This window comes from Lacerta agilis, chromosome 6 (assembly GCF_009819535.1).
Source record: "Lacerta agilis isolate rLacAgi1 chromosome 6, rLacAgi1.pri, whole genome shotgun sequence".
Taxonomy (NCBI): domain Eukaryota; kingdom Metazoa; phylum Chordata; class Lepidosauria; order Squamata; family Lacertidae; genus Lacerta; species Lacerta agilis.
The window spans coordinates 50,387,718-50,414,378 of NC_046317.1; the positions used below are offsets into that span (position 1 = coordinate 50,387,718).

Here is a 26,661-nt window from a genome sequence, read left to right on the forward strand (position 1 = left end):
GAATTGCAGTCTTAATCTGCACATCCACACATAATTTTAAGGCTCTTCTTTCCAAGATGCAACCATATGGTTAACACAGGAGAGCTAGTTGGGTAGCCCACAATACCGGTATGTAAAATGCACAGTTGTTGTCTGACTCTTGACAGAAAATGAACTACATTTGCATCTGATGATGTGGACACAAGTCCATGAAACTTCATGCCATAATAAAATGTGTTAGGATGGTATCTGGCATGGGCGTACCCAGCAAGGGGCAGGGGGGGCAACTGCCCCCCTCCCCAGAAGCAAAAAAAATGAAATGGTTATAAAGTGATGAAACGAAACAAAATTAGGTAGGGCGATGGCAAATAATCAGTTGTTTACCACACTGAAATGGTGTAAAAACCGAGAAGTATCTAGAGCCACCTAGCGACTGGTGGAGGAATCTATGTCAGCCACCCAGTGGGATTCAAGGGAGGGAGAGGTCTCTAGCGGGCTCTAGCAGAGAGAAGAGGGAATCTTCTAGAGGGGTCTAGTGAGTTCTGCATCACTATATAAACTGAGCCACCCGCTGCTAGTTGATCAGTATTTTAAGTGCTTTCCCGTCCACCACAGCTACTGTTGAATGATCTTTCAGTACCCTTCGAAGGGTAAAGACCTGGCTCAGAAGTACAATGGGAGAGGACAGACTGACTGGGTTGTGTTTGATGAGCGTCCGTCGGAAATTCTTCAAGGAAAATCAGGACTGGATTGAAACGAAAGTTTTGAACAAGTTTTCTTCAAACCCAAGAAAAATGATATTAGTATAAGACATGTAACTAGAATAAAAAATATTTTTTTCCAAGCAAATAATTGTAATAACTACCGTAATAAAGCACTGCTATAATTATATATAATTTTCTTAATTTTTTTGTTTCATTCACCTTTTCCGTGCTGAAATGTCACAACCTGAACGACCATGGCTTGGCCCCCCCCCTAGTTTTGATCCTGGGTACGCCCCTGGTATCTGGTGGTCACATTAAGATCAATAGATATACCTTGGCTAACAAGTCCATGGATTTCAGTGGGTTTACTCTGCAAATAAAACATTTTAAATGTGTTGTAAAGTGCAATATACAAATACGACACTAGATGGCGACACTGAGCTATGCAAAATTCAATTTAATTTTCAAAAATAATAATAATTTAAAAGCATTTGCACAGCAGGTTTTTTATATGTATGCAGATTCCATATGACTGTTCTGAGTACTACTTTGCCAGATGGCACGTGTAGCTTTTAAGTTTCCGCAATACTCTTGGTTGTTTTTGCAAGAACAAAAATGGCTATCCCTCTGGAAACTTCGATTTGCATTAATTACTTTTTTGAGAGGGGTGGGGAAGAGTGATTCTTTTTTCTTTTCCTTTTTGAGTGTAACAAGGATTTGAATTCTATGAGCAGCGCAAATGAAGACAACAGCTATTTGTGCCTGGAGACTTTGACAGCTCAAATGATTCTGCTCCGGATGCTTGCTGTCATTTGCATGTTAGCAATATTTGGTATTGTGAACTACTTCTTTTAGCAATTTCCTGAAGCTGGGTAGCAGTCTAAGCGGAGCATGTACTTGGCCTAATGATTTAATCTTCCTGTCACAATCTGCGGCTATTCGTAAGCCACAGGCAACACATAGGCAGCAAAAGGATTTCCCTGGAGGTCTGAAATTTAAACAAGGGGAAACGATGATTTTTACAGCAATTATGCAAATGCCAACAGATCTTTAAGAAACAGCAGAAAGGAAACGCAGACTTAACCAGTTTGTTACACATAGGCCTATGCAATTTATTTACAGTTTGACATTCCCATTTTGGGCTTCTCTCTATTTAAACATATTCTAACAGTTTTCCCATGTGACATAGGACACAGGAAGGAATCGATTATTTGGTGGTTCCATATTCACAAAGATTAACAAAGTCTGTAAACATTTTGTCAAGTTTTGTGGGCGCACACACACATGCACAGAAACACAACACAAAACGTCTAGATGACACTTGGGCCCTAACGGGAAGAGGAAGGGGGCGGGGGGGGGGTGTTCATCGCCGCCCCAGTTGTCATCACTGAGGGGGGTGACATTCAGCGTGCCGCCCACCCGTGACTCCCAAGCCTACCCTGAGCCGTCAGGGGAAGGGGCGGAGCTGCGCCGCCTTGCTGGCAGACTTCCCCCTTCATTTTGACAGCTCGGGGGAGGCTTGGGAGTTGCGAGCGGGCAATGTGCCATTGCCCCCTGCTCCCAGGCTGCTTTGGGGGGGAGCCTCCCCCGAGCTGGCAAAAGGAAGAGAGAGAGGGGGGGGGGAAGGCTGCTGGCAAAGCGGCACGGCTCCCTTCTCCCCCTGAAAGCAGCCCACCATGGGTGTCTCTCCCCCTGAGATGTTTGCCCTGCCCCCATGGCCCTGCCCCCAGGTGCACAGCATATGCGGCGCTCTGGGTGCCGGAGCAGCTAGCTCCTCCTCTGGGCCCTAACCCTGATATCTGTGCACACATGTCTTCAAGCCCTGTCTAATTCCTCAGGTGATGCCTCTCCAATATAAAAAGCCATGACATGAATTCATTTGTGACTGTTATTACACAGATTTTGCACCCTCTCCATAACAGCCCTTCTAGCTCTTCCATCAGAGAACCTTTGAAAGCACTGCCTTATTCCAGGAGGGGCTATCTCACCCCTGCCTGCTTCTACTTCTGCTTTTTATTGCTTTCCTCACTCACTCCTTTTGGCTGACACGTAGATTCCTTGGAGAATACTTTCCCACACACTCTGGTATGGAATATAAAGAATCAAGGAATTGATCTACAGCCCGTTTTTAAAGTGCCAGAGTTTGGTGGTGGCTGAGCTTGTGGAGCATGGTTGTCATCTGATTGCTTTATTGAAAGTCCTTGGCCCATCAAACAGTGAATTAAAATGTAAAGCTGGAGGTTTTTAAGGACTTGCTAAACCATCTACACCACCCTTTTCAGGAGCACGGCATGTGTTTGGCCTCTGTTGGCCTTGCAAGTCTAAATGGTGCTTTATGAACAAGTCCTAAAATGATTTTCAAGTAACATTTCCTTCTAGCTGAGAAATGATATGAATGGACGACGTTAAAACAAGGAAGGGCAATAACCTTCTTATGGATCGCAGGTATGATGGATTCTGTGTAATCCACAGTAGCATGTAGTATCTTCAGAGTTTTTCCTAATAAGCTGTCCAGTTCACCCCTCAAAACTCTGGCTGTGACATAGTTGCTGGGAGAGCCATTGCTCTGAAGTACGGGGTGTGCCTTTTACAGCCACAAGGTCTCTCGGTAGTTCAGCCGTTGTCATTCTCCCACAGAGATACTCTGAAAAGTTTTTATTAGGTTTTCTAGACCGAAAACGTAGCCATGATCTGGTCCCTCATAGACGGTGTGATTAAACCTAGAGCCTTTGTTGGTTGTATGAGCAAAGTCTATCATACGGACATCCACTTTGGGGTGGCTGTTTCCATGTGGAACAGAGCAGCTAGTATGCTGACAGTGTCCCTGAGGGTGATTGTCTGAAGGCGTTGCTTTCTCCAGGCCCTCGTAGTTTATGAGAAGCGAGCTGGAGTAGAACCGGTAAGAGTTCTGCTTTTTGATGACCGACAGCAGAGCCTTCAACTGAGACACAATGGGTTCCACAAGATCCGTTCGGAGGCGGTTCCCATTATGAAGGAACTGCAAGAGGGCTTGCTTGAAGCCGTCCGGTGAGAGTTTCCGCCCATAGTACTTATCTTTGCAGAGATATTGAACAGTGTCTGCCTGGTAGACCTTGGGAAAAAAGAACAAAGGACAACACATTAGCCGTTTGAGAAGTTATTTTTGATAGGCTGTTCTTATTTTTAGGGCGTTACAGGAATCTTAATTGTTTTAGCAACAACAGTTACTCTGAGGGGATTTTGTTACTGATTTTCAACAACATGAGGACTGTACTCTGTTTTTGCATAAAGAAGTAGGAAGTTTTTTTTTTTTTAAAGATATAATATTTAGGAGGTATCTTTCGCTTTTCTATGCTAGACAACCTTCACAAATCAACAAATATTTCAGGTTTATTATCTCATTTTTTAAAAATAGGAATGAGTCAGGCTAAAGCAGAGTTGTAAAATCAATAATGTTATTTTTTTCTAACACTACATTCCCAGTTGGTATATATTATAGTTTCATTCCAAGCCCTATTTCTTTGTACCGTTGAAGAATGTACTCTCTGGTGACACACCTCTGTGTGCTTCTTTTCTTTTTTTGAAACACTAGAATGAGCTGTTCTTACCTGCATCCCACAAATACGGGCACCAAGGGATGCTGATGTGCTCTGTTCACACTTCTTTATTTGGCGTGCTTTCTTCTCTTCTGATGCATCATCACCATGCTGTCTGGTTCCCATCTTTAAGTCCAGAATGCAAGGGCATTTATATTTGGATACCACATTTTCAAGCAACAAAAATTCTGGACACATGAGTTAAGGAATTTTTTTTTTTTTTTTACTTAGGTTTACAATTGTAGCAAAACTTTGCAGCCCACCTGCGCTAGCTCCCCTGACCAGCTTTTTGTATCCAGCTCAACTCATTTATCCTAGGGATGTTCTACTGTCTCTGAGCTGTCCATCATTTTCAGTCACTGCTAAAGACCGGTGGAGGCTTTCCAGGTATAAAGGACACCAACCAATGCATAAAGGTTGACAGGAAGTTCTTATTACATGATTGGGTTTTGAGATGTGTATCAGGAGCTGGGTCTTACATGACTTAGGACAGATTTTTGTGCATGTAGACTCTTCCCCCCCCCCCCTTTTTCACTGAGTGAGATAAAGTAGAGCTCAAAGGAAAATCCGAGCAAATCCAGACTGCTTGAAACTTCTCTTTGAAACTTTTACATTTGAATGCATAGCTTTTAAATATTGTCAAAGTGGTATTAGAGGAGTGCAAAACTCAGCTTTTCATATTTTGAAACTCAGCTTCATATACATGAAATAAAACAGTGAAGCTAAGAATCTATGAGATGCAATTCTCCTCCCTCCGATATTGTGAACATGGCACATTGTGACAGAGAACATCTGTCATAAGGTGGGCTAGAAATAATATAAATAAACATTTATTTGCATTTTTTCAATTTATTGTTTCAGTATTTTTGAGACAAGGTTCATACAGAGCTTGGGAATGTGGGCAAAATCCAGCATATATTAGTTGTGACTAACACTGTGATACCTGCCTGCTTGTAAGTATGTCCCATTGAGTTCCATGCACTTACTCCCAAGTACAGGTAAGTGTTCCAGCCCTAGTCCCACTGAAACAAATGCCATTACTTATTATGACTAAACTTTACTAGATTGTTCCTTATGTATTTCTATTTTATCCAGTACTACTAGAGCCTAAAACTAGAACAAATTATCCACGATATATATATGTATGTTGAAATGCTCATCTATTATTAAAAGTGAAAGGGATACTGGGAGTTCTGCATTGCAACCTTGGGATTATAAAAATAAAATAAAATGTAGAAAAACAGCTAGGAAAAAGATACGATGAAGTTTGTTCTCATTATACTTCGAAGACATGCGGTTTAGATGCTGTTTATGGCAGTACAGTCCCCAGGGATTATAGCTGTTCTTTTCTGGCTGGTTCCCATTGGCATCCTCCATAATTGAAGACACGTCTCTGTGGTACTGAAGGTCTGTCTGTAATACCGTTTTCCCCTGGCAGCTGTGCACAATGCAAAAGAAAAAGGAGGGGGGGATATGATTAGCCTACTATCTTGAAGTAAAAGCCCATCATCAGACCCTGAGCCTAAACATGTTTGCAGGTAACTCACAGGGGTTACGTTCTGGAGATGGCATGTATACACAAAAACATGTATAGTCCAAGCAGCAACCCCTTGGAACTGCCACATGGGCAACCTTACCTTATGGAGATGGCATGCTGGTCTTAAACCCCCCCCCCCCAAGCAAGGCTTTTAAGCTCTCCACCTTGCCTGAGAGGCTCTCAAGTGGATTTTTTTACGCACTGGGAAAACCCTGCGCAAGACAAAGCTCTGAAGCTCTCTGTGTTCCATGCATTTGATTTGTGTGATTTCAACTGGCTGGTTTGCAATCATGCAAAGTTGAAATTGTGTAAGTTAAACATGCGTAAGCGCCAGTGACACCAGTAAAACTTAGTGCATATTTCTAAGCCTGGCTGGAATGTGTCCTTGAACTCTGATGGTGCCTCTTGCATGTCTGCATAGAGAATAGAAAGGTGTGTGCAGAAACTACCCAACAAAGGTAAAAATTACATCCATTGCCGTGTCCATTTTTACCTCTGGCCTCTAACCACTACTGCCATGTGGGCCTTTGGAAAGTTGCCCAGACAGGAATGCAGCCCTCAGACAACATGGTTCTTCATTCCTGGTTTAGTTTATGGTGGAAGGAGATATGGCCCCTTACTGAAGCCAAGTGAACTAACTTCTGTTCAACATGTGATGCTTTAAACAAGGACTTTGCCACTGAAAAGAGTTACGTCCCGCAGTGTGAAAGCTGACTGTGTTCCCAATTGCTCTCAGTGCTTTTGCATCCCTTGGGATAGACTAATGTTATGTGCAGTTCCTATTTCCATGTGGAATTCCCATTTCTTGAGCTACCCTCGAGGATGAGGACAACCTGAGTTCAACCCAGGTGTGTTCGCTGCTGCTTTGTGAAGCAGGGGCATTGCACAGGTGCATGTTTTGCTGGAGGTGGGCTCCTTACCTGTCTTTGGCGGTGTTTGTGAGTGGGCCATGATTCCATTTGACAAACGTGTGGTCACCACTGCTGGTGTTTGCCTGGTTGAGCTTCTGCCAAATTGTCATTGAAGACTCCTTGGAGGTATTGTCCAGGGAACTGCGGTTATCCGTTTGCGGGCAGGCTATGAGGCTCAAATTGCCCATGCTGTCCTTCTTGAGATGTACAGAAACAATACCTTTAAAGGAAAGACAAAAATGAAAATGTGAGAGATAGAAGTACAGTATATAGGTGCTGGGAGGAGCAAAAAAAGTTCAGAATTAAGTACTTTTAACGAGACAGTCAGTCACTGTTCCAATTTACTTCCGCTGAGAACCTCTGCAAATATTGGTTTCCTCCAAATTACTTAGGGTGGAATTCACCTAATAAACCCCATTTGCACAACAGGGATTCCCCTCCCCCAATGGAAATGGACCCCCCAAAATTAGCTCTAGGGAATCAGGGGAACCCCTAAGAATAGCATGTGAGGTGGGGTTGTTCCACCTGGCAAGCTGCAATGCTTGTGCAGATGGAGCATTCATCACAATGCAATGTTGGATCCCACCCTTCGTTTGTGAATTTGGTTAGTACGCCATAGATAACTTGTGAAGCCATTATCTACGTTTGGTTAGGGCAAAAATGAAATGGCTGTGAGTTCTTGGGATGCTATCATATAATCATAGAACTATAGAGTTGGAAGGGACCACAAGGGTCAAAAAATGCAGGAATCTTTTGCCCAATGTGGGGCTCAAACTCAGGACGCTGAGATTAAGAATCTCATGCTCTACCAGCTGAGCTGTCCCGGCAATATTGCATGAAGCACACTTAGCTTTGGAGGTCATCTGGGCCTCTAGCAACAAAGATGGATCCAGAAGCACCCTCACACTATGAACCTGCTCTTTGTGGGGAGTGTGGCTATATTGTGTGAAGAGAACTTACGAAAGCATTTGTAGTTGCATAGGAAGCTACAGACAGTTCTAAGCTAGTTCTGTTTAGATCTTTGACTTTCAGGAGTCAAGCGTGTTCCCTGGCATGCGTCAGAAAACAGTACTTGACCTCTCTGAAATGCCTTTTCCCTTCATCTCCATTCCAACACTGAAATCTATCCTATAAACTGGAGTGTGGGGCAAATGACTTAAAGTGCAGCATGGGTGGGGGCGAGAAGTGAGTGCTGAACCCTCCCCTAACCTGAAGCTGCTTTTCCTATCTCTGTCTCTCTCAGTGGAAGTTACATTCAGCATTTCCACTGGGGGGAAATGGCTAGGGGAGGTGTTTTAAGAGAATAAAGTATGAGTTCAGTGTTCTCTTCCTGCACTTCAAATTGATCCCAACTCCCGATTTACAGGAGTTCAGCAGCAGTTTGATTTTAAGGCACATACACAACTTTACTTCACTGTTAGTAACTGTTCCTGTGCAGAACCCGAACCTTCAAATAAGGCAATCAGATAAAAAAAAAAAAAAACAGTTCCTGAAATCAGGAAACTTGCAAGAGTTCTTCAAGCTTGATTGCCCCCCCCCCAACCTCGGCTTCCCTCTCATCTGTAACTGGGACTAAAGCAGTGGTAAGCGGTATTATTATCTACCCTTTAGCATTTCCTTTATATATGAGATCTGCTGCTTTGCATGCTCTAAAATAGCACAGGCCCTTACCCACATTGCTCAGATTTCACATGTGTGGCAATAGGTATTGCCCTAAAATAAAACACCATGGAAAACGAAAGCAAGGTCTGGCATACTTAAGACAGCGGATCTTGTTGTTGGAATATTTTAAAGCAGGATATTCCAAGCAGGAACAAGTGTGACGGTATCGTACCAAAATAGCCCTCATTATTGTTCGTTTGTTTATTTGGGTTTTAACTTGCCATGTCCCAAAGGCTAAACGCTCAGAATAGTCCATGGGCAGAATGCCTGCTCTTATCCCTGATCCTTAAACCCGTGAGAGCCATTGTGGTGTAGTGGTTAGAGTGCTGGAGACCAGAGTTCAAATCCTCCCTTGGCCATGAAGTTCCCTGGCCAGTCGCTGCCTTTGAACCTAAGCTTCCTCACAGGGTTGTTGCGAGGATTAAATGAGGGGGGGGGGTAGAAGCATGTATGCCACCTGGAGCTCCTTGGATAAAAGATGACAAGATATAAATGCAAGAATAATAATAACAGTAATAATAGTTTGGGAGGGCAGTAGTTCCAAATGAGTTGTCTGCTACGCCTTGTGATGCTGCAGCTGAGGTTGTTTGTTGTTGTAAAAAGAAACAAACAGATGCTGTTTCGAAGTGGTTTTTGAAATGCATGTTTGCACAATTAAAAAGCTGCCTTGCACTAACTGCAGAGTGGCAGAGTACTTTGCTGACCCCCGCCCCAAAAACTGCATCCACATTTTCTTTTTGTTTTATATAGCGCCATTCAGAAACAACGTAAGCCAAAATGGCATGTCCTTTCCTCAAGGAAAACCAAGGGTAATAAAGCAAGAGAAAGAGGGAAGAAAGAGAAGAGGCTCGTCTAACAAGGGCTGGTTGTAGAGATCAGATAAATTCCAGCCCAAATGCCTTTTCTCCCCCCCCCCCTGGAGGGCAGAACCTCAGGTTTGCAAGTGGTGCTATTTGTTGTTGTTCAGTCGTTCAGTCGTGTCTGACTCTTCGTGACCCCATGGACCAGAGCACGCCAGGCACCCCTATCCTCCACTGCCTCCCGCAGTTTGGCCAAACTCATACCAGTCGCTTCGAGAACACTGTCCAACCATCTGATCCTCTGTCGTCCTCTTCTACTTGTGCCCTCCATCTTTCCCAACATCAGGGTCTTTTCCAGGGAGTCTTCTCTTCTCATGAGGTGGCCAAAGTACTGGAGCCTCAACTTCAGGATCTGCCCTTCCAGTGAGCACTCAGGGCTGATTTCCTTCAGAATGGATAGGTTTTATCTTTTTGCAGTCCATGGGACTCTCAAGAGTCTCAAGTGGTGTTATACCAGATACCAGAAGAATTGTGGCCTGTATGAATGGATAAACCTTCAATATCCTATATCCAAACTGGGGCTGCGAGGCAACTACCTGGAGAGCCATCCCATACTGTGAAAATCAGGACTAAGGTATAGGATTAAGCCATGGGTTGTGACAAGGCAGCCCCAAAGAGAGAGTCCCTAATCTACTGTGCCAAACTTGCACCCTGTATTTCAGCGAAGTTCCTTCCTGCTGACTTCAATGGGACTCACATGGCTGAAGTGCCAGCTGGATAACCTTTTACATACATATTTACTGCACTCCCAATAAAGCCTGAGTGATCACAGTTGCAGCCCAGAACATCTCAAATGACAGATTGCTTTCGGGCATGGCTTGCAGAGGAGGCAGCTTTGACCTTTGGATGAAAGGCCAACAGCAGTTGTCCCTCTTCCTTCAGGCACAGCATGGCGCTTTTCATCCCCAGCTCCGACTTCCACACTGTGGGGGGCCGGCTGAAGAGCCTTTTGCATAGTGACTGCCCTTTGAGGATTAGTCAGGATTCCTCTGGGCCATGTGAGCTGCTCACAGCAGTGCTCAGAGGCTTCCAAATCTTCTGGTGGGGACTCGGGACAGAGCAGGGTTGCCAACTGGCACCCTTCTGCCCTGTGGCTGTGTGTTGGCAGCCATTTTACAGAAGTTGCTCCACATATTAGCCCCTTCCACAGATACCGAGTGTGGGAGATTTGATGAAGTATGAGGACCTGGTTTTCTTCTCTATTCCAAAACCTGGAGGTAGCCAACATCCAATCAATTTTGTCAATATTTGATGACTGGCAGAGGAATCCAAAACCCTGGCCAAGCAGTGGTGGGATTATGAGGGAGGAACAGAGCCTGGATGGCGCCTGACGCCATCAAACGGCAACAGTGAGTCTGGCTAAAGATGCAGCAGATCCTGAGCCTGCTCAGTACCTCACCTGCCCCTCAATGCCCCATTTTGGGGCTTTCCCTAAGCTGCCAGAAACTGGAAGCCCACTGGCAGAACTTACACCTGCCTGCGGCTTCGGCAGACAGAGCTCTCTTTGCACATGCTGGCAGAGCTATTGTGGGCTGGGTGGATGGAGACCTCTGCCCCATCCAACATCCTTCTCCAGCAGGGCAGATTGAGAGTTTGGATTGCACCCTAAATGTATTTTTGTAGGTAATCTCCTGCACCGCTAACTCCAGGAGCTGTTATCTGTCCACTGTCTTAACGGGGGGGGGGGGGGTGCTCATATGCACAGCATCTTCTTAATCTACTAACCTAGTTCTGCATGTATTTCACATTCAAGATGCTTCCCTAGCCTGACTCAGATATACTAAGCAGCTGTTGTCTCCTGGTGATCAGCACTAAGTCTCCTGGGGCCCTCCTCTTTTTCACAGCTGCTCAAAATATAAGACCAGCACAGATATATGGCTGTGCTTGAAGGGCTGCTCCCATAGCAGATAGCTTCTGTGCTGCAGAGTTAAACCAAAAGCAGAGATAGAGGTACTTGAAAGAAGAGTCACCATGCACTGTGGGATTTTCCTGTAAAGGTCTCTTATTTTCAGCAATCTGAGACAATCTGAGATCAGTATGATTTCCACCTCTTGATTATGGGGTGTTGGGAATGCTGAACTAACATGCTCTCAACATGCAGAAATTCTTGGTCCTGACTCTGGCTATATACCCTAAGAGGTGGGGAGGGGGGAAACACCAGATCTATTTTTGTTCATGAATCAATCAGTGTGTGTGTGTGTTTGCCAAATGAGGAGGAGGGAATAGACACGGAATGGCTGTATAACCTAAAACTCATGCACTAGAACAGAATCAGAAATTTTGGAAGGTATCTGAAGGACCATGCAGTCCAACTTGAGGCAAAGCATCCTATTCTGTAGGTATCTGTAATGAATGCCAGCTCAAATTGTTCTTGGAAACCTCTGAACGAGAGGTTCTGTATCCTACCTATACTTGTTAAACTTTGTTCCCAATGATCAATAAGCTAGTTGCAAAACTCTGAGAAATCCAAAGCGAGTTGACCCTTCATAAGTTAAAGCAGCAGTGTGGGAGCCACTTCCCTATAGTTTATTTCCATCTCTCAACAGTTACCAGTACATTTGGAGGTTTGGGACCAATTGATTGGGACCCACACTTTTTGCAAATACAGCCTATTTCTCTTGACCTGATGCAACTGGTGTATACTAATTGGAATGGCCAACCAGTATTTTTATGGCAAAGCTCAGTGGAAAAATGGGTTAGCGGATTAATTGCCACATATTCCAGAGAAGGGGAGGGGAGGCGTGTTAATCAGTTGCAACAAAACTAGCCAAGAGATTCAAGGCACCTCATTTCACTGGTATGTGCAACATATGATAAAAAAAACCACCAGCACATGCAACTCCAGTTCAGTGCATGAGCTTCTGCAATGGGCTTTGCTACAGTTTAGAATGTATCACCGAAGGGGCAAAAGCTGTTACCAGATTTCTACATCCTGAAGGCTTGGTTTAGCCTTCATTTTGGTACCCCTGATGATTCAGTTGGGGTATGTGTATAGCAAATTAGTCAGGCAGGGAGTATTTATCGAAGGTATCAGCATGCTAGAAGCATCTCAGCAATTCTCAGAAGCTGTTTTGCTATGTAGCTCCCTAGCTCCATTCTTGTGTGTATATTTTTAAATTAATAGGCACATTTATTTACTGCCATGTGCAATTTGAAACTGGGAAGAACCCGGCCTGAAAAACAAATCTGTAATTTCTCAGTAGTTCTCAGCAGGCAGCCTTGGGGAAGGGAAGTGTTTGTGTGTGTGTGTGTGTGTGTGAGAGAGAGAGAGAGAGAGAGAGAGAGAAGCAAACATGTCTCAAGGTCATTTTTCCTGTTGGAAATGCATACAAGCAGCTGTCGTCTCTGTAAACAGGGACTGCAATTATATGCATGTTTACTCTGAAGTAAGTCCTACTGAACTCCTAAGTACATATGGTTGCAGCCTAGATTGTAGCGATAGTCAAGCAAAGTTTTGCAAAATGGCATTCTTACGCAATGGTCCCTAGGCCTCTGTGAAGCCTTCAGGGTGTATAAAAATAGAACCAAGGTGCAGCCACACTGGTGAATCCAAGCCAGAGAGTGCACAGGTATTCCATTTGACATTTAGGCTATGATTTTTCCCAATGGAAAAGAGCAGAGCCAGCCCAAGATATTTCGCTGTCTGAGGCTGAACAACTAATGACACCCCCTCCCTCCACGTTAAGGTAAATATTAACCAAAGCTGGCCAAGTGTTTTTGGCAGCTGAAGCAGGAAATGCCAAAAGTGCCTCTCCCTGGGAGTGAAATATACAATAAAAAATTAAAAATTTGCTGCACATTATCTTGTATTACTGTAATTTTAGAATGATTAGTACATTACCTTGTTTTATTCCATTTAAAAATAATTATTTCATATTTCTCCTTAGTTTTTTTTTAAAAAATCTTACATTGTTTTAAACTTCACATTTAATATTATACTTAACAAATTTTATTGTGTTTTATGTGCTTTGTTTCCTTTTTATCTTCTCTACTGGTCATTGACTGAAATATTTATATCTGAAGCATCCAACTGATGGCAGACCTACTCATGAGTAAACAATCCTGCCTGCCATTTCAAGCAGCAGGCTGGGTGCAACCCACCCTGGGATCAGACTTGTGCCATGAAAATTCCTCTGCCTTCCCTGCCTCCCCCAACTCCTGAGTTGGGGAATGTCAGCATGCAGACAGCAGGTACAAACTAAAGAAAGGGACAATAAGGTACAAACTAAAGAAAGGCTCCAATACTTTGACCACCTCATGAGAAGAGAAGACTCCCTGAAAAGACCCTGATGTTGGGAAAGATTGAGGGCACAAGGAGAAGATAGAGGACGAGATGGTTGGACAGTGTTATCAAAGCTACCAACATGAGTCTGACCAAACTGCGGGAGGCAGTGGAAGACAGGAGTGCCTGGCGTGCTCTGGTCCATGGGGTCACAAAGAGTCGGACACGACTAAACAACAACAACAACAAAGAAAGGGACATGAGACAAGACAAAAATCTGCAAGGGGTTTTGATCCTCAGACAAGGTTCATGGCTTCATCGCTGGAACTGTGGAGATGTAAAATTGTTTTTAAAGTGAAGAGATACATCCTGAGGCTGTTTCTCAAGTGGTCATTGAGGGAGTGTTAGTTGCCTTTACTGGGTCATGAATAGGGAACACCTCGCATATCCGAGAGAAAATATTGGCAAGTGGCTGAGCTAAAACAGAAGCCTTAAAATGCAGGTGCTTTCTCTAAAACCGCTATATGTTATGCTGCCATGGAAATCTGCCAGCCCAGGGCATGAGGGAAATGCTTTTTTTATCTTGCCTCAGAGAGAGAGAGAGAGGTGGAGGCATAAGGAGTTTTGGCTGGGGCAGTGTTGTCTTCTGTTGCTTTACTTACAGTCACCAGGGGGAAGTTAATTAACAACAGTGGAGGAAGTGTGCGAGCTGAACTGCTTTTAACGTACTTTAGAAAAAATAATGGGAGTGAGCAAAATAATAACTTTTTGGTTAAGGCAGGCAGCAAAGCGTTTGATAGAAGAATATCAGTTTAAGAGCCTCTTATCCCATAATACATATTGATATTTCACTTCCCTGATCCTATTTTGAAAATGTATTGATTACAAGCTGTTTTAGATCTTCAAGGCTCTCTCTTCTTTCACAGATGTTTCATTCGAAACACATTTTATCATGGGTCTGTGTAGATTAGAGTAACAAAATTCTATTTTTAGATTTTAAGAAGCATGCTTCTAGATTCCTAATTTGTTTCTTTTTAATCTCTTAACTATGTATATGTGTATCTATGCTTTCCCAAGTACTTATAGGCCTTCCAACAGCCTGGTTCTCAGGCATAGCTGTCAACTTTTCCCTTTCCTTGCGAGGAATCCTATTCGGAAAAAGGGAATTTCCCTTTAAAAAAGGGAAAAGTTGACAGCTATGTTCTCAGGGCAACTTGTAACAGAATTAAAAACAAGCTAAAAATTCATACATTTGAAAAAACAACAACATGTGGGACCGGTAATAGGGACTCAGAAACTAGCTGATTAAAAATCCCAGGAAAAGGTCTTTGCTTGGCACCAAAAATTCAGTTCGGTTGAGCTCATCCAGTTTATGAATTGCTTCACACAGGAAAAGTCCCCAAGCAATTTACAACAACAACACTATAAAATCCTTTAAATCAAAACAAATACACCAAACATGTTCATCCACAGAAAACAAAGAACATAAAATCAGTCGTGTAGCCCATGTAAGGATGAACACCGAAAACCAGGTCACAGCCAAAAATCAGAAAAGATACCGTGATATTCCAAGGCTGGCATTTCACAGCTATGGCACCACCATTGAAAAAGCACTTTCCCCAGTAGAAACCCACTGTACCTCACTCAGCAGGGGCATCTGGAGAAGGCCCTTCAAAGAGAACTTTAAGGTTTAGGTAGCTTCATGTGGTGATGGACAACTCTTCAGGTACCCTGGTCCAAAACTGTGTAGGTCTTTCAAAGGTCAACACTGCCATTTTTAATTGGTCTCAGAAACAGATTGGGAGCTAGTGAGGACTGTGAAGCACTGGTGTGATAAACTCATATACACTTTTTCCTGTATACATGGGTGTATCCAGGATTTATGTTGGGAGGGGGCAGACTTCATCTTAGAGGGGGCTGAACCTCAGTTAAGTATTGGCTATGCCCATGCCTGTATATATTTGAGGTCCTCTTCAGAGGCCCAGTTCTGAGCACCCCCACCCAGTGAAGTAAGGGAGAGGGTCTTTTCAGGGATAGACCCCTAGCTATGGAATCACCTCCCCTGAGAGGTTTGCCTGGTACCTTTTTAATAGTCTTTTTTTAGCATCAGATGAATAACTTTTCCTTCTCCTAGGCTTAAAAAAGAAGTCAGAACTTCCCCCACCCCGCACTTTAGAGCAAGCATTACTGTTGGTGAGCTGAGAAATGGTGGAATTTGCCTTCTGGAGCATGTGCTACCTCTCTGGGAGAGAGGAGACGATCAGCTCTAGACACATGATCCCCAGGGCCAGTTAGATTCAGACAAGATGCCTGGTGTCATGTATCTTGGCTCACCTTACTATGTGACTTAGGAGAGCAGGAAATGGGCAAAGATCAATGCTGAGTGTTAATGTTGTTTAGGCTGATGATGATTCCATCTGCCTGCCCTGCCCCCATGACTTTGCTTTCTAAGACCTTGGATTTCACATCTAAACAAGCACAGCCTTCCAGCAAGTTGCTAATGGAGACAGGTGATTCACCTTGACATTCACCTTGAGTTAATAATAAATAGCATGTTGTTGTTGTTCAGTCGTTCAGTCGTGGCCGACTCTTCATGACCCCATGGACCAGAGCACGCCAGGCATGCCTATCCTTCACTGCCTCCCGCAGTTTGGCCAAACTCATGTTAGTAGCTTCGAGAACACTGTCCAACCATCTCATCCTCTGTCGTCCCCTTCTCCTTGTGCCCTCCATCTTTCCATCTTTACATAGCATGTATATAGCACTTAATGGAGTATTTTAAAGCTTCACATCACATATGTAGGGTTGTATCCAATGCTGGTCCAACTCAGAGCAGACTTTAGTTGGATACAATCCATTATTATCAGTAATCCTGACAACAACCCCATATTGCAGGCTGGGAGGAGGAGTAGCTGAAGCTGACGGTGGTTGACCTGCCTAAGACCACCTAGTGAGTTAATAGAAGAGACATCATTTGGCCTTCCCGGGTCATGCTCTTCTTAGTCACAGAAGTGCACCAGCTTATTTGACTACAGCAGCATGAATATATTAACCTTATGCAAGAAGACTTCACTGATTTTTTTTTGGGGGGGGGGTTCCTGCCAAGAAGAGGGACTGCCAAACAAGCACCTGTTTCTCTCTAATCCAATTCAAGATGGCAGCCTAGCTCTGTAGGAGAACCCTTGGGGTCTCATTAAAGAAAAGATCAAATTATTGCTGAGCAAGGGGGCGGAAGTGCTTCTGGAATGGTCTCAGTGTGCTTGATGAAAGGTCTGTGCCAGATCACAAAGAAATGGCAATGTAACAGTGTAACTGCATAAGAACACTACAGTGGTATCTTGGTTTACAAACTTAATCCGTTCCAGAAGTCCGTTCTTAAACCGAAACCGTTCTCAAACCAAGGCGCGCTTTCCCTAATGAGGCCTCCCACCGCCAGTGCCCTTCCACCATTCAGATTCCGTTCTTAGACCGAGGTAAAGTTCTCAAACCGGGACACTATTTCTGCTTTTGTGGACTTTGTAAACCAAATCGTTCTTAAACCGGACTGTTCTTAAACCGAGGTACCACTGCATTCAGAAGAAAGGGATGGACAATTAAAATTGCAACCTTAAGAAGAAACAAACCCACCATTGTCAACAAGTAGCACTCATTGTCAGAATTAAAACTAAAAGTGCATGTATGCTGAAGGGTTGGGGTGGCTTGTAACAGTAGCTGTTGCCATTGCAGTTTCGAAGACATTTTATCAACAAAAAATGTGTCTATTAATGCTGAGCTATAGGCCTGTTTTTCTCATTCTCAGATGCAGCCTCATTATGGGAGGTGAAATGTGCACAGATGGCCTCCTCAAATGGAAATAAATACCATGAATCCCGGGCAGTATTACTTACAAACAGTCATTGCAACAAGTGAGATATTTTCAGTGTCAACAGGGAAATTCTAAATGAGGAGGACACCAGAGGCCTCACCTCTCAATTATAAATGGGTTTCCCCTTCTCTGAAAGGAGCTTGATCCACCCCCTTGCCTTCCATCCTCTTTCCCTCCTGTTTTTTCATGTCTCATTCCCAGATGTACCTGTGAAGTTTCCTGACCATCTGAGATTGCAATCCTGACAACAACCTTTTTTTTGGGGGGGGGGCTTGCAGATGTTTGTTCACACAAAGGCACAGCTAGCATGAAAGTAATATGGGTTGTAGCCTGACCTGATAAAACAGCAATGGGAAAACTGTGTCTCTCCAAATGCTGCTGGACTACAACTCCCATTATCCTTGACCATTGGTCAGAGGGCTACAAGTTCCCATCCCTGCTGTACAAAAAGTTGGCAACATTTTATAATGGTGAAGTCACTGCTTCTTGCTTTCACCTTCACAGCTTAATCATGGTTTTTGTTTTCAAATCAGATGGAAGCTGGTTTGAGAGAAAGTGCACCAATCAGCAGTACTTCTCAATAAACTACAGGATATAGTTGGATGGTGGCTAATGTCACACATACATGGCTTCAAACACCAGCAGTGGGAGCCCATTGGAGTCACAGTAAACAGTAATGCGTACACAACCTTAGCATGACGAATGTTAGACCCAGCCCCATGTTTTCACTCGTGTATCAAATTTCATTTTCCTTCACAAGCAGCAAACAACAACTGGCCTACATATTTTGGCTACTTTTCAGCAGCAAATAATTTCTCCATGGCACAGGTGTTTTTGTACTGCAGAAATCAATCGTGTAATTGTAGACTGAGCAGTTTCTAGTTCTGCTTGCACAATGTCTTCAGCTACAGGCTGTGACTGTGAGATTGACGCAGGCACAGCACTGAACCCCACAGTGGAGTACTAAGCACTGACAATCCTGTAACCCTGATCAGATGGCAATAAAAATTATTAGTGGTCTGATCTGCATGGGGAAGAAGGGGATGGCAAGCCTCCCTCACCCAAATGCATTATTGGCAAAGCCCATCGCCACTGTTGCTGTTCCCCCCACCACGCTCTTTTCTTTCAGCTTTGGTAACTGATGATGAGGAACAACAGATGGCACCCCTCTGGGAACCATGCAATAAACACCAATCACAATGCAAACCCTCTTTCTTGCATTAATGTTGAATCTTGCGGCCTGATCTCAATTATGTTTACTCAGCATTCAAAGGGACCTACTTTCCAGTAGATACTGGGGTCTTGGAGCCTACCTTTGTACTGAGGTGTGAATCGTTTCATCGCTGCAGGGAGAGTCTCGTAGAACCACTGCTCCTGGGAGACGAGGGGTTTGCAGACGGTGTAGTCATCATACTTCATCATGCTCATGTGGCCTCCAACCTGGTGGATAAATGGCTCCAGCACAATCCATTTTCTAGAATCCCCAAGGTCCAGATTATTCTGCACCACCATGGTGCAGCTCTCTCTGTGTCTCTGCCTGTCTCTCTTAGATGCTAAGCCACGACTGGAGAAACAATCCGACTTTCGTTCTCTCCAGCTGGGATTAGAAGATGGCTTTAGGCTCTTCACTGCTGAGTAATCCTCTGAGAACTTTCCTGCAACCTAAAGCATAAATTCAGCAGGTCAGAAAACAGGAACAAATTGCTTCCTCACTCCCAATTCTCCACTGTCCAGTGCAATTCTCATAAAGGTCAGACATCTATTGCAGTAGTCCCTACACTTCACAAGCATTGTATGTACTGATTTCTGGGCTAAGAGAAGGCTATATAGCCAGGAAATGAATGCATATTCCACATAACACACTTTTAGAGACATAGTTACAGGCTGTGTTCCAAGGCTTGAGGTATGGACCCAATTTAGATTGCATGGATAAGGTTGGCAGAGCAGAAAGGTAAGGGAACATGACCTAGGAGAGCTATCAGGTTAATGTGGCTCCCCTGAAAGCAGCTAGATCAGGGCATTCCTACTGCCAGCTAACATAAAGTTATTAATAAGCACCTTCTCTCTCCTTATGGAGACTCCTGGTTGGGAGAACAATCTCCATTTGCTTTCTGGGGAGCTGCTAATGAGCTTTTCTACTTTGTCTCTGGGACCCCAGGATCAGGACGTTCCCTGCCAATAAAGTGATGCATTGGGGAACCCACATAGGACATTCCTCACCCATTAACATCTTGGCATCAGCAAAAGTGGTTTTCGCCTTTCCCTCAGGGAATTACTTCACCTCCCTGCACCTCCATCTTCCCGAAAGAAACCTCAGATCAGGATGTTCCACATCTGCTAACACTAGGACACAGGGAAAGGTTTCCTTTTTCCTCGTAAAGTCACAGGGCAGTACTTTTCTTTATTTTTAACCTCCTCCTGCAAGGACAATGTATTTATATATGCCCTAATGTGACTTAGTGAGGCAAGGGGGAAAGGAAAATGTTTGCTGATGGCATTTTGTTGACGGGTGTGGTATGTCCTGATCTGAGTTTTTTTAATATAGAAAAACCGAGGAGGGCACAGAGAGAGAGGTGGACTGTCTGTCTTCCCTTGCTCTCCTCAAGGCACCCTCCCAAGATACAGCATTCACCCCTGACCACAAGGAAGGCCCACCCCATGACCACCAGCATTGACTTGAGGATGTTCTTGGCTGTTCTTCCATGAGATTGCTTGCCAACTTATTCTATGCAAGCTCCACGGCAGACAGTTATGCAACAGGTGAAGGTGGAGCTGGTGCCACAAGAGGCACTGAACCCGCTATCCTTGCTGTCCGTTGAGCCACTGTCAATTTGCAAGAGCCCTGCTGGGTTGACTAGTTGGCAACCCAACCATCCATGGATCTTTTCCATTCGAGATCTGGTTCATGTTGGATGCTGCTCAGCAGATGCTTTGACTTTGTCTCATGTGTTGTTTCTTCATTGTTAGGGATTTATCAGAATCCTGTACTGACAACCAATATGATCTGGCTACAGCTTGCCTTAGGGTGGGACTTGGAGCGGTGCAGGCAAGGAGCTTGCTGGATTCAGGGCTAGTGGCACCTCTACTGTCCACTGACTCAGGTAGAGGTTCTTTGGGCATTGTTCCACCAGTATCAAAAACTGGTGTATAGGAATGCTTTGTTCATGTCATAAAACATCCTCCCACTTTGGGAACAATTTTTTTTTTTTTTTTGCAGATGTAATATTTACCTGCTTCTTGAAAACATTAATTACCCTACACATATCTATATGTTTAGATCCATCAGATGTTATAAAGTGTTCTGTTTTAAAGTCAAGAAAGAAGCAAATGTCTCACCCAAACAGTAATGGAAAAATATATATACTAACTTTAGCCAGTAGAGGGCAAGAATGTACGTGACTGGTTCTGTACAATCTCCCTTAAATATCAGGCACAAGGGCAGATCTACACAGTGCAATCTAGTAAAATACACTGGGGCTTCTAAGAAAACAGGATGAGGGTTGGGGCGCAATACTGAGATTTTTTAAATGTATTATAATATATTTATTGCATTCTGATCTTTATTTGTATTTGTAGTTTAAAATTTCTGCAAATCACTTGTGAAAAATGTTATGTGGAATAGACATTTTCTAAATAAATGAATTTGAGCATGACAAACTGAAAGAAAGTCCCACTGAAATAAAGAAGAGTTGTTTTCAATCAGATATGCTAATTTAAAATATCACTGCCTGATCCTTTGTAGACTTGGCCATTAAGTAGACATAGTATTTATCCTCCCATAGGTTGAAGACACAGATAGAATAGAAATTTGGCATATTCAGTCAAAATGCAAACAATCGCCCAAAGCTATTAATCACACACAAAATGGTTAAAGTTTGAAATAATTAAAGTGGCTAAAATATCTACTTTTATAATCCACACATAGTCCCTAAAGATGTCACTATGTCAATATGCTTATCTTAAAAGCATTGAGAGTTGGGCTTCCACAAGCCTTACAAAATCACTTTATACAACAAAATAGTGCCTCTGGGACTCCTCAGATCAATTCCTACTTTTCCATGCACTTAAAATATGGAATTTACCACCATAGAATGTGGTGATGGCCACCAATTTAGATGATGGCTTTAAATGAAGATCACACAAATCCATTGAAGATTAAGCAACCCATGGCTAGTTAGGATGCCTATATATCATTCTCTATTGTCAGAAGTGCCCTCCATAAAGAAGTGCCCTTGTGGAGGGCACAAGGAGAAGGGGACGACAGAGGATGAGATGGTTGGACAGTGTTCTCGAAGCTACTAACATGAGTTTGGCCAAGCTGCGAGAGGCAGTGAAGGATAGGCGTGCCTGGCGTGCTCTGGTCCATGGGGTCACGAAGAGTCGGACACGACTGAACGACTGAACAACAACAACAACAACTGTCAGAAGTAGCAGGCCTCTGAATGCCAGTCACTGGGGCTCCACAGCAGGACTTTTGTGGACTACCTGTGGGGACCTGGCTTGCCACTGTGGGAAAGAGGACGCTAAGGCTAGAGAAACCTTTACTCTGATCCAGTGGGGCTCTTCTTCTGTTCTTACTGAGTTCCAAAACTAATTGTTACATCAGTGGCTGGATGGGATACCATGGGCAGCTTCACTAAGAGGCAGTAAACTAATTGGCCAGCTTCGCCTATCATACTGTTATGAGTTTGGGTGGGAGGGACTAGGCTGTATGCGAGACCCTTCTAATGCCTGGATCCAGCAAATGTTAAAACATAAGCCAGTCTATGCTGAGGAGATTTCCTGGGAGATGGACCATTAAGAGAACAAAGGAAAGAGAAATGCAGCACAAAGGGAAGTCCAGATGAGCCCTTAGTGATTGGCACCAGCCTTTCCCAGCCCATAAGAGCTGCAGCCTCTATCGCCTCTGAATACCAGTTATAGGAGTCACGAGTGGAGAGAGGGCTCAGCTCCTGTTTGCAGGCTTTCCCATTGGCATCTGGATAAACAGGATGCTGGGCTAGATGGGCTTTGGTCTGATCCAACAGGGCTTTATAATGTTCTTAACACATTGATCATGGCCCTTCCCACATGTAGCATTGCAGCCCATTAGGCAAATTTGCTCCTAGCTGATGAACTAAGCAAGACACTAGCCACACATTGTAGTGAGGCACTTATTCCAAACCAAAAAACTGCAAACAAAGGAAGCCATTTCAGAACGAAGCAAGGAGGACTGTAATGGGCAAAGTAAGTCGCCAATGAGTACCGTGGCAAATGCAGGGTTATTTTCTTGTGAACAGCAGGGTGTTAAAGTAGTGGTCTCCATTGCTGCTAGGTGGCACTAATAGTTACACATCCAACTTTGCAGTCATATATAAAGACTTGAAAGCAAATGTTAGTTAGCCTATTCCCAAAGGCCAGATTTGCAGCAGTTGAGAGTGCAGAGTAAACGGAGCCCCTTTGGTAGTCCTAAAAATAGCCAGCTGCTTCACCCATTGTGTTATTCAGCCTCTCATTGCAGCCTGAGACAGACAGACAGACACATCTCTCTGTTGCTTTATTGAAAGATTGCCCTGGTATCCGATCGAAAGCTCCCTGCAGATATTGGGGAAAGATTTGGTTGACTTCAGCAAGCCCTTTGCTTATTTCCATACAGACATTTCATGTACAAAGACGGGATGTGTAGCATTAGTCCTCAGTGTACTTCTAAATCTACTTTGGCTCCTTTTCCTTCATCTGAAAGAATAACTGTCTTGGGTGACAGAGTGCTGAAAATGAAAAGCTTCATTCTCTGTGAGGAGTCAAGTTCCAGCACCAAGGCCATAAATCCTTGTGTGCACAGACTCTGAGCCCTTTTAATCTTGTATTTCCTTTCCTGAAAGAATATGATGTTCATAAAGTTTATGCCTGGTCCCAGCATCCCTCATGTACAAGAAGCAAAGATACAGTTTGCTTCACTGAAGGATTTATATGGTCGCTCTGCAAAGCTGGAGGATTGCAGACAGCAAGGATGGGAGAGGCATTAGCCAGGATTGATATGCTGCTAAAATGCTGCATCTCTTTGCCTGTGATTGCTTGGGCATTTGGGATAATGGAGGAACTGCTGTTGCTTTGGCGGGTGGTTTGTGTACCTTTAGTAAATTTTCTGTAGCTGTCCCTTGGTCTCCCCCCTGCCATAAGATATATCTGAGCAAGTGCCAATATTTTGGGGTGTGTGGCTATAAAAGCTTCCCCCCACTTCCTGCACCATAGCTGGCAGACACTTCTAGCTATCTTCCCAAAAATGCCTCTGGCTTTCAGCTTTTTTTCAATTTCAATATGGATCTAGGCCAGTTCGGCACTAAGTTCTGTGATCACCCTTTGCTAATTTAGGCAAAGGAAGGGTATTTTGCAAATATGCATATGGTACAGAACTACGAATAGGAATCTCCCTTGCCCTAACCATTAGGGGGCTAAGCATATGGCCTGGAATGAACTCCAAAGATACTGTGAAGCCGACCTCCAATTGCAAGGCTTTTCTGTGCCTTAGTCTTAATTGTCTTTAATATAAGGTTACCAGATTTTTTCCAATGAATCCGGGGACACTTGTCAACTTCATTAGGGATGATAGGATTTTGTGAGGGGACTGATTTGTAAATCTGGGGGCTGTCCCCAGGGAACAGGGACGTCTGGTAACCTTATTTTAATAATGCTTGCAATCAGACCAAATTGTGATCTGAATTTGGTGGCAGCACTAGGGTGGGAAAATCACTTTTGAATGGGGGCATAGAAAGGGCAAGAAATTTGTCCCCAGTGACAGATTTCTGAAAGATAAAAATTTATTTCACTTCAACACTCTGTTGTTAACACATTTTCCTCTGTAGTCAATCATATTGATTTTGAAGAAGCCAACTTTCAAGTAAACATGCTTACAACTGCAGCTTTATTTTAATTCTCAGTGTATAATTAGTATGTGAAAAGTGACTTTCCTTCAAGTTGGGGTCCGTGGAGAACAAGTAGCGGAGATTAAGTTACTTGTCTGGTGTGTGGATGTGTGCTTCTCTTTTTTCCTCCTCCTCCTCCTCCTCCTCCTTTTCCAGTATCAGCTAGGTCTGAAATATTCTGCTATGAACTGGAGGCTACATCATGGGTTTATTGACAGTCAATACAGATTTATTAGGCTAGCAGATAGCAACCTCTCCTGTTATACCGCAAAACAAATTTGATCTCAAAGGCAGTGGTTTTTTTAACCAGAGAGTAGCAGATTGGTCAAAATGTTCCATCACCAAGAGAGTTTTTTAATGGAATGAACTGGTCACATCATAACAAATACTCCCTCTTCACCGCCACAGCAACCAACATTAAGGTTAAGATTTGAGGAACATACCCCTCAACCTAAGAGTTTAGTGTTTCAGCCAGAGACTGCTATAATACAATCTACCCAGCTGTGTAAGCAGATCTCATGGCCTTGGGCTTAGATCTCAAAGGCCTGCTAGTTAGAGACCCTTCTATAATTTCCAGTGGAAATAATACCCTTTTTGAGCATGTTATTATATATTTATAGAAGACAAGGTCTAATATTCTAAATTCTGTGCACTTAAGATTGAAATACACCTGCAGGTCAGCAAATATTTGGCAGCCTTTCCCTCACTCAGGAGCAATATGGGGATATTGTAGAAACACATACGCAGTGGGAATTAGAGAAGAATATTCAGAACACCCTAAATTCTCTCTAACATGAACAGCAATGCAGCAAACTTTTGTAGAACTGAACTTAGTAGGTTCCACCTATTCAACCCCCTTGATTCATATTCCATCCTCATTGTCTAAGTCTGACCTTTTCTGATCCAAATGAAGGAGGCATACCCAAGTTTAAAGATCAACCCCAACAGTCTATAATTTCAGAGCAAAATCAGAACTTTCCCTCTAGAGCTAAAAGAAGACCTTGGTGAATGCACAAAATAGTTACTCACCCAGCTGTTCCTTTGATAAACACCAGTATATGCAAAGGATATGGTGGTTCACAACTGTCCCAGGTTCATCCGAGATGTTGATCCGCGTGGTTTGCTTGCTCTAATGCAGCCTTGCTTGGAAGTCCAGCCTCAGTATGTGAGCTGGGCTGTAAGGGAGGGAAGCGAGTTGGAACACAAGGTGTCACCTGATCTTCTTGGAAATTCTTGACAAGCATCTGTTATGTGCAGCCGACAGCTGATGCAACTGGGCTTGGAGGGGGTTAAATGGAGACAAGGAGAAGGAAGAAAAACACTTGTGACATTGATGGGAGGAAAAACCTGTGACTGTGGGTTGCTTTAAATATTTTGCATTTCCTACAAAGGACACTGTTCTGTCTAAGTCAGTGCTACTCAAAGTGGTCGTCCACGGACTGGTGCCAGTTTGTGAGCCATCAGCTGCTGGTCCATGGCGACTCCACCACAGCCTAAGTCGGGTGGGGACACTTCAGGGACCAAATATGGTACTTGTCCCTGGCACATTTGGGGGGCATTGCCAGTACACCACATCAGGCAGCTTGAGAAGCACTGATCTTGGTGATAAAATGAACACAGCATGCAGACCGCCGTAAACATGTGCTCGCATGTAGTTGGCATTTGCCACAGCTTCTTAACATGTGCACAGCTCATGTGTATGAAATAACATAAAGACATGGGCATTATGGTCAAACATAATGATGCACAGGTCCCCCACCGACTGTCATTGTTACTTGGAATTCTTCTATAATTCAAGTGAGCAATATATCTATCGTAATATTCGAATCAAATTAAGGGACATTGAAAAATGAAACATCGAGTCAGCTGTAAAAAAAAAATTGCTCCCCCAAGTTTTATGGATTAAATCCAACAGGTAACAAGGTCACTTATATTGCAAAATGAATAATTCTTGTCCAATGCAGGGCCTTTAAGTTACCCCATAGCTTTTGTCAAGGACAGAAACTATAGCCATTGCGGATGTTTTTTGAATGTGCTGGACACAGTAGAACATATTCTCTTCTACTGTCCATTGTATACCCAGCTACGCAAATGCATGCTGTCCCCTTTTCTGGGTAGTCTAACATCACAGCACAATGAAAATATCAGATTCTATCTGTCTTACATTAACCCGGAAGTAACTGCAAGGGTGGCTGAGTTTTTATCAATAGTATCTCTTAGAGTGGTGAGTGGCACTATTTAGCGGGAAGAAACGCCAATGAAAATCCTCCCTCTTACATATTTTTACATGGCTGTTTATTTGTATATATTTTAAAATTTTATATATGGGTGTTTTATGATGGCCTATATTTGTGATGCCTAATAAAGGTTTGGAGAAGAAGTAGACTGTCATTGTTACCTAGAACAGTTTGCCTTTGGGGGGAAAGCGAAGCATCTGATGCAGC

At 43.6% G+C, this 26,661-nt stretch overlaps 1 protein-coding gene across 2 annotated transcripts; it reads right to left on the reverse strand.

Annotated features, from left to right (window-relative positions):
• Positions 1-2,351: 2,351 nt before the first annotated feature.
• Positions 2,352-25,360, reverse strand: IP6K3 (inositol hexakisphosphate kinase 3). Of its 2 annotated transcripts, XM_033152609.1 has the most exons (6): positions 25,247-25,360; positions 18,629-18,977; positions 6,716-6,926; positions 5,518-5,696; positions 4,271-4,446; positions 3,307-3,774 (listed from the first exon to the last, which is right to left on the reverse strand). In XM_033152609.1, exons 2-6 carry the CDS (start codon positions 18,825-18,827, stop codon positions 3,307-3,309), a joined length of 1,233 nt encoding a protein of 410 aa, XP_033008500.1. In that variant the 5' UTR covers positions 18,828-18,977; positions 25,247-25,360. The 2 variants fall into 2 exon arrangements, with proteins under 2 accessions (XP_033008501.1, XP_033008500.1); XM_033152610.1 differs by lacking the exon at positions 25,247-25,360 and having other exon boundaries at positions 2,352-3,774; positions 18,629-18,827.
• Between the last annotated feature and the right edge of the window lie 1,301 nt (positions 25,361-26,661).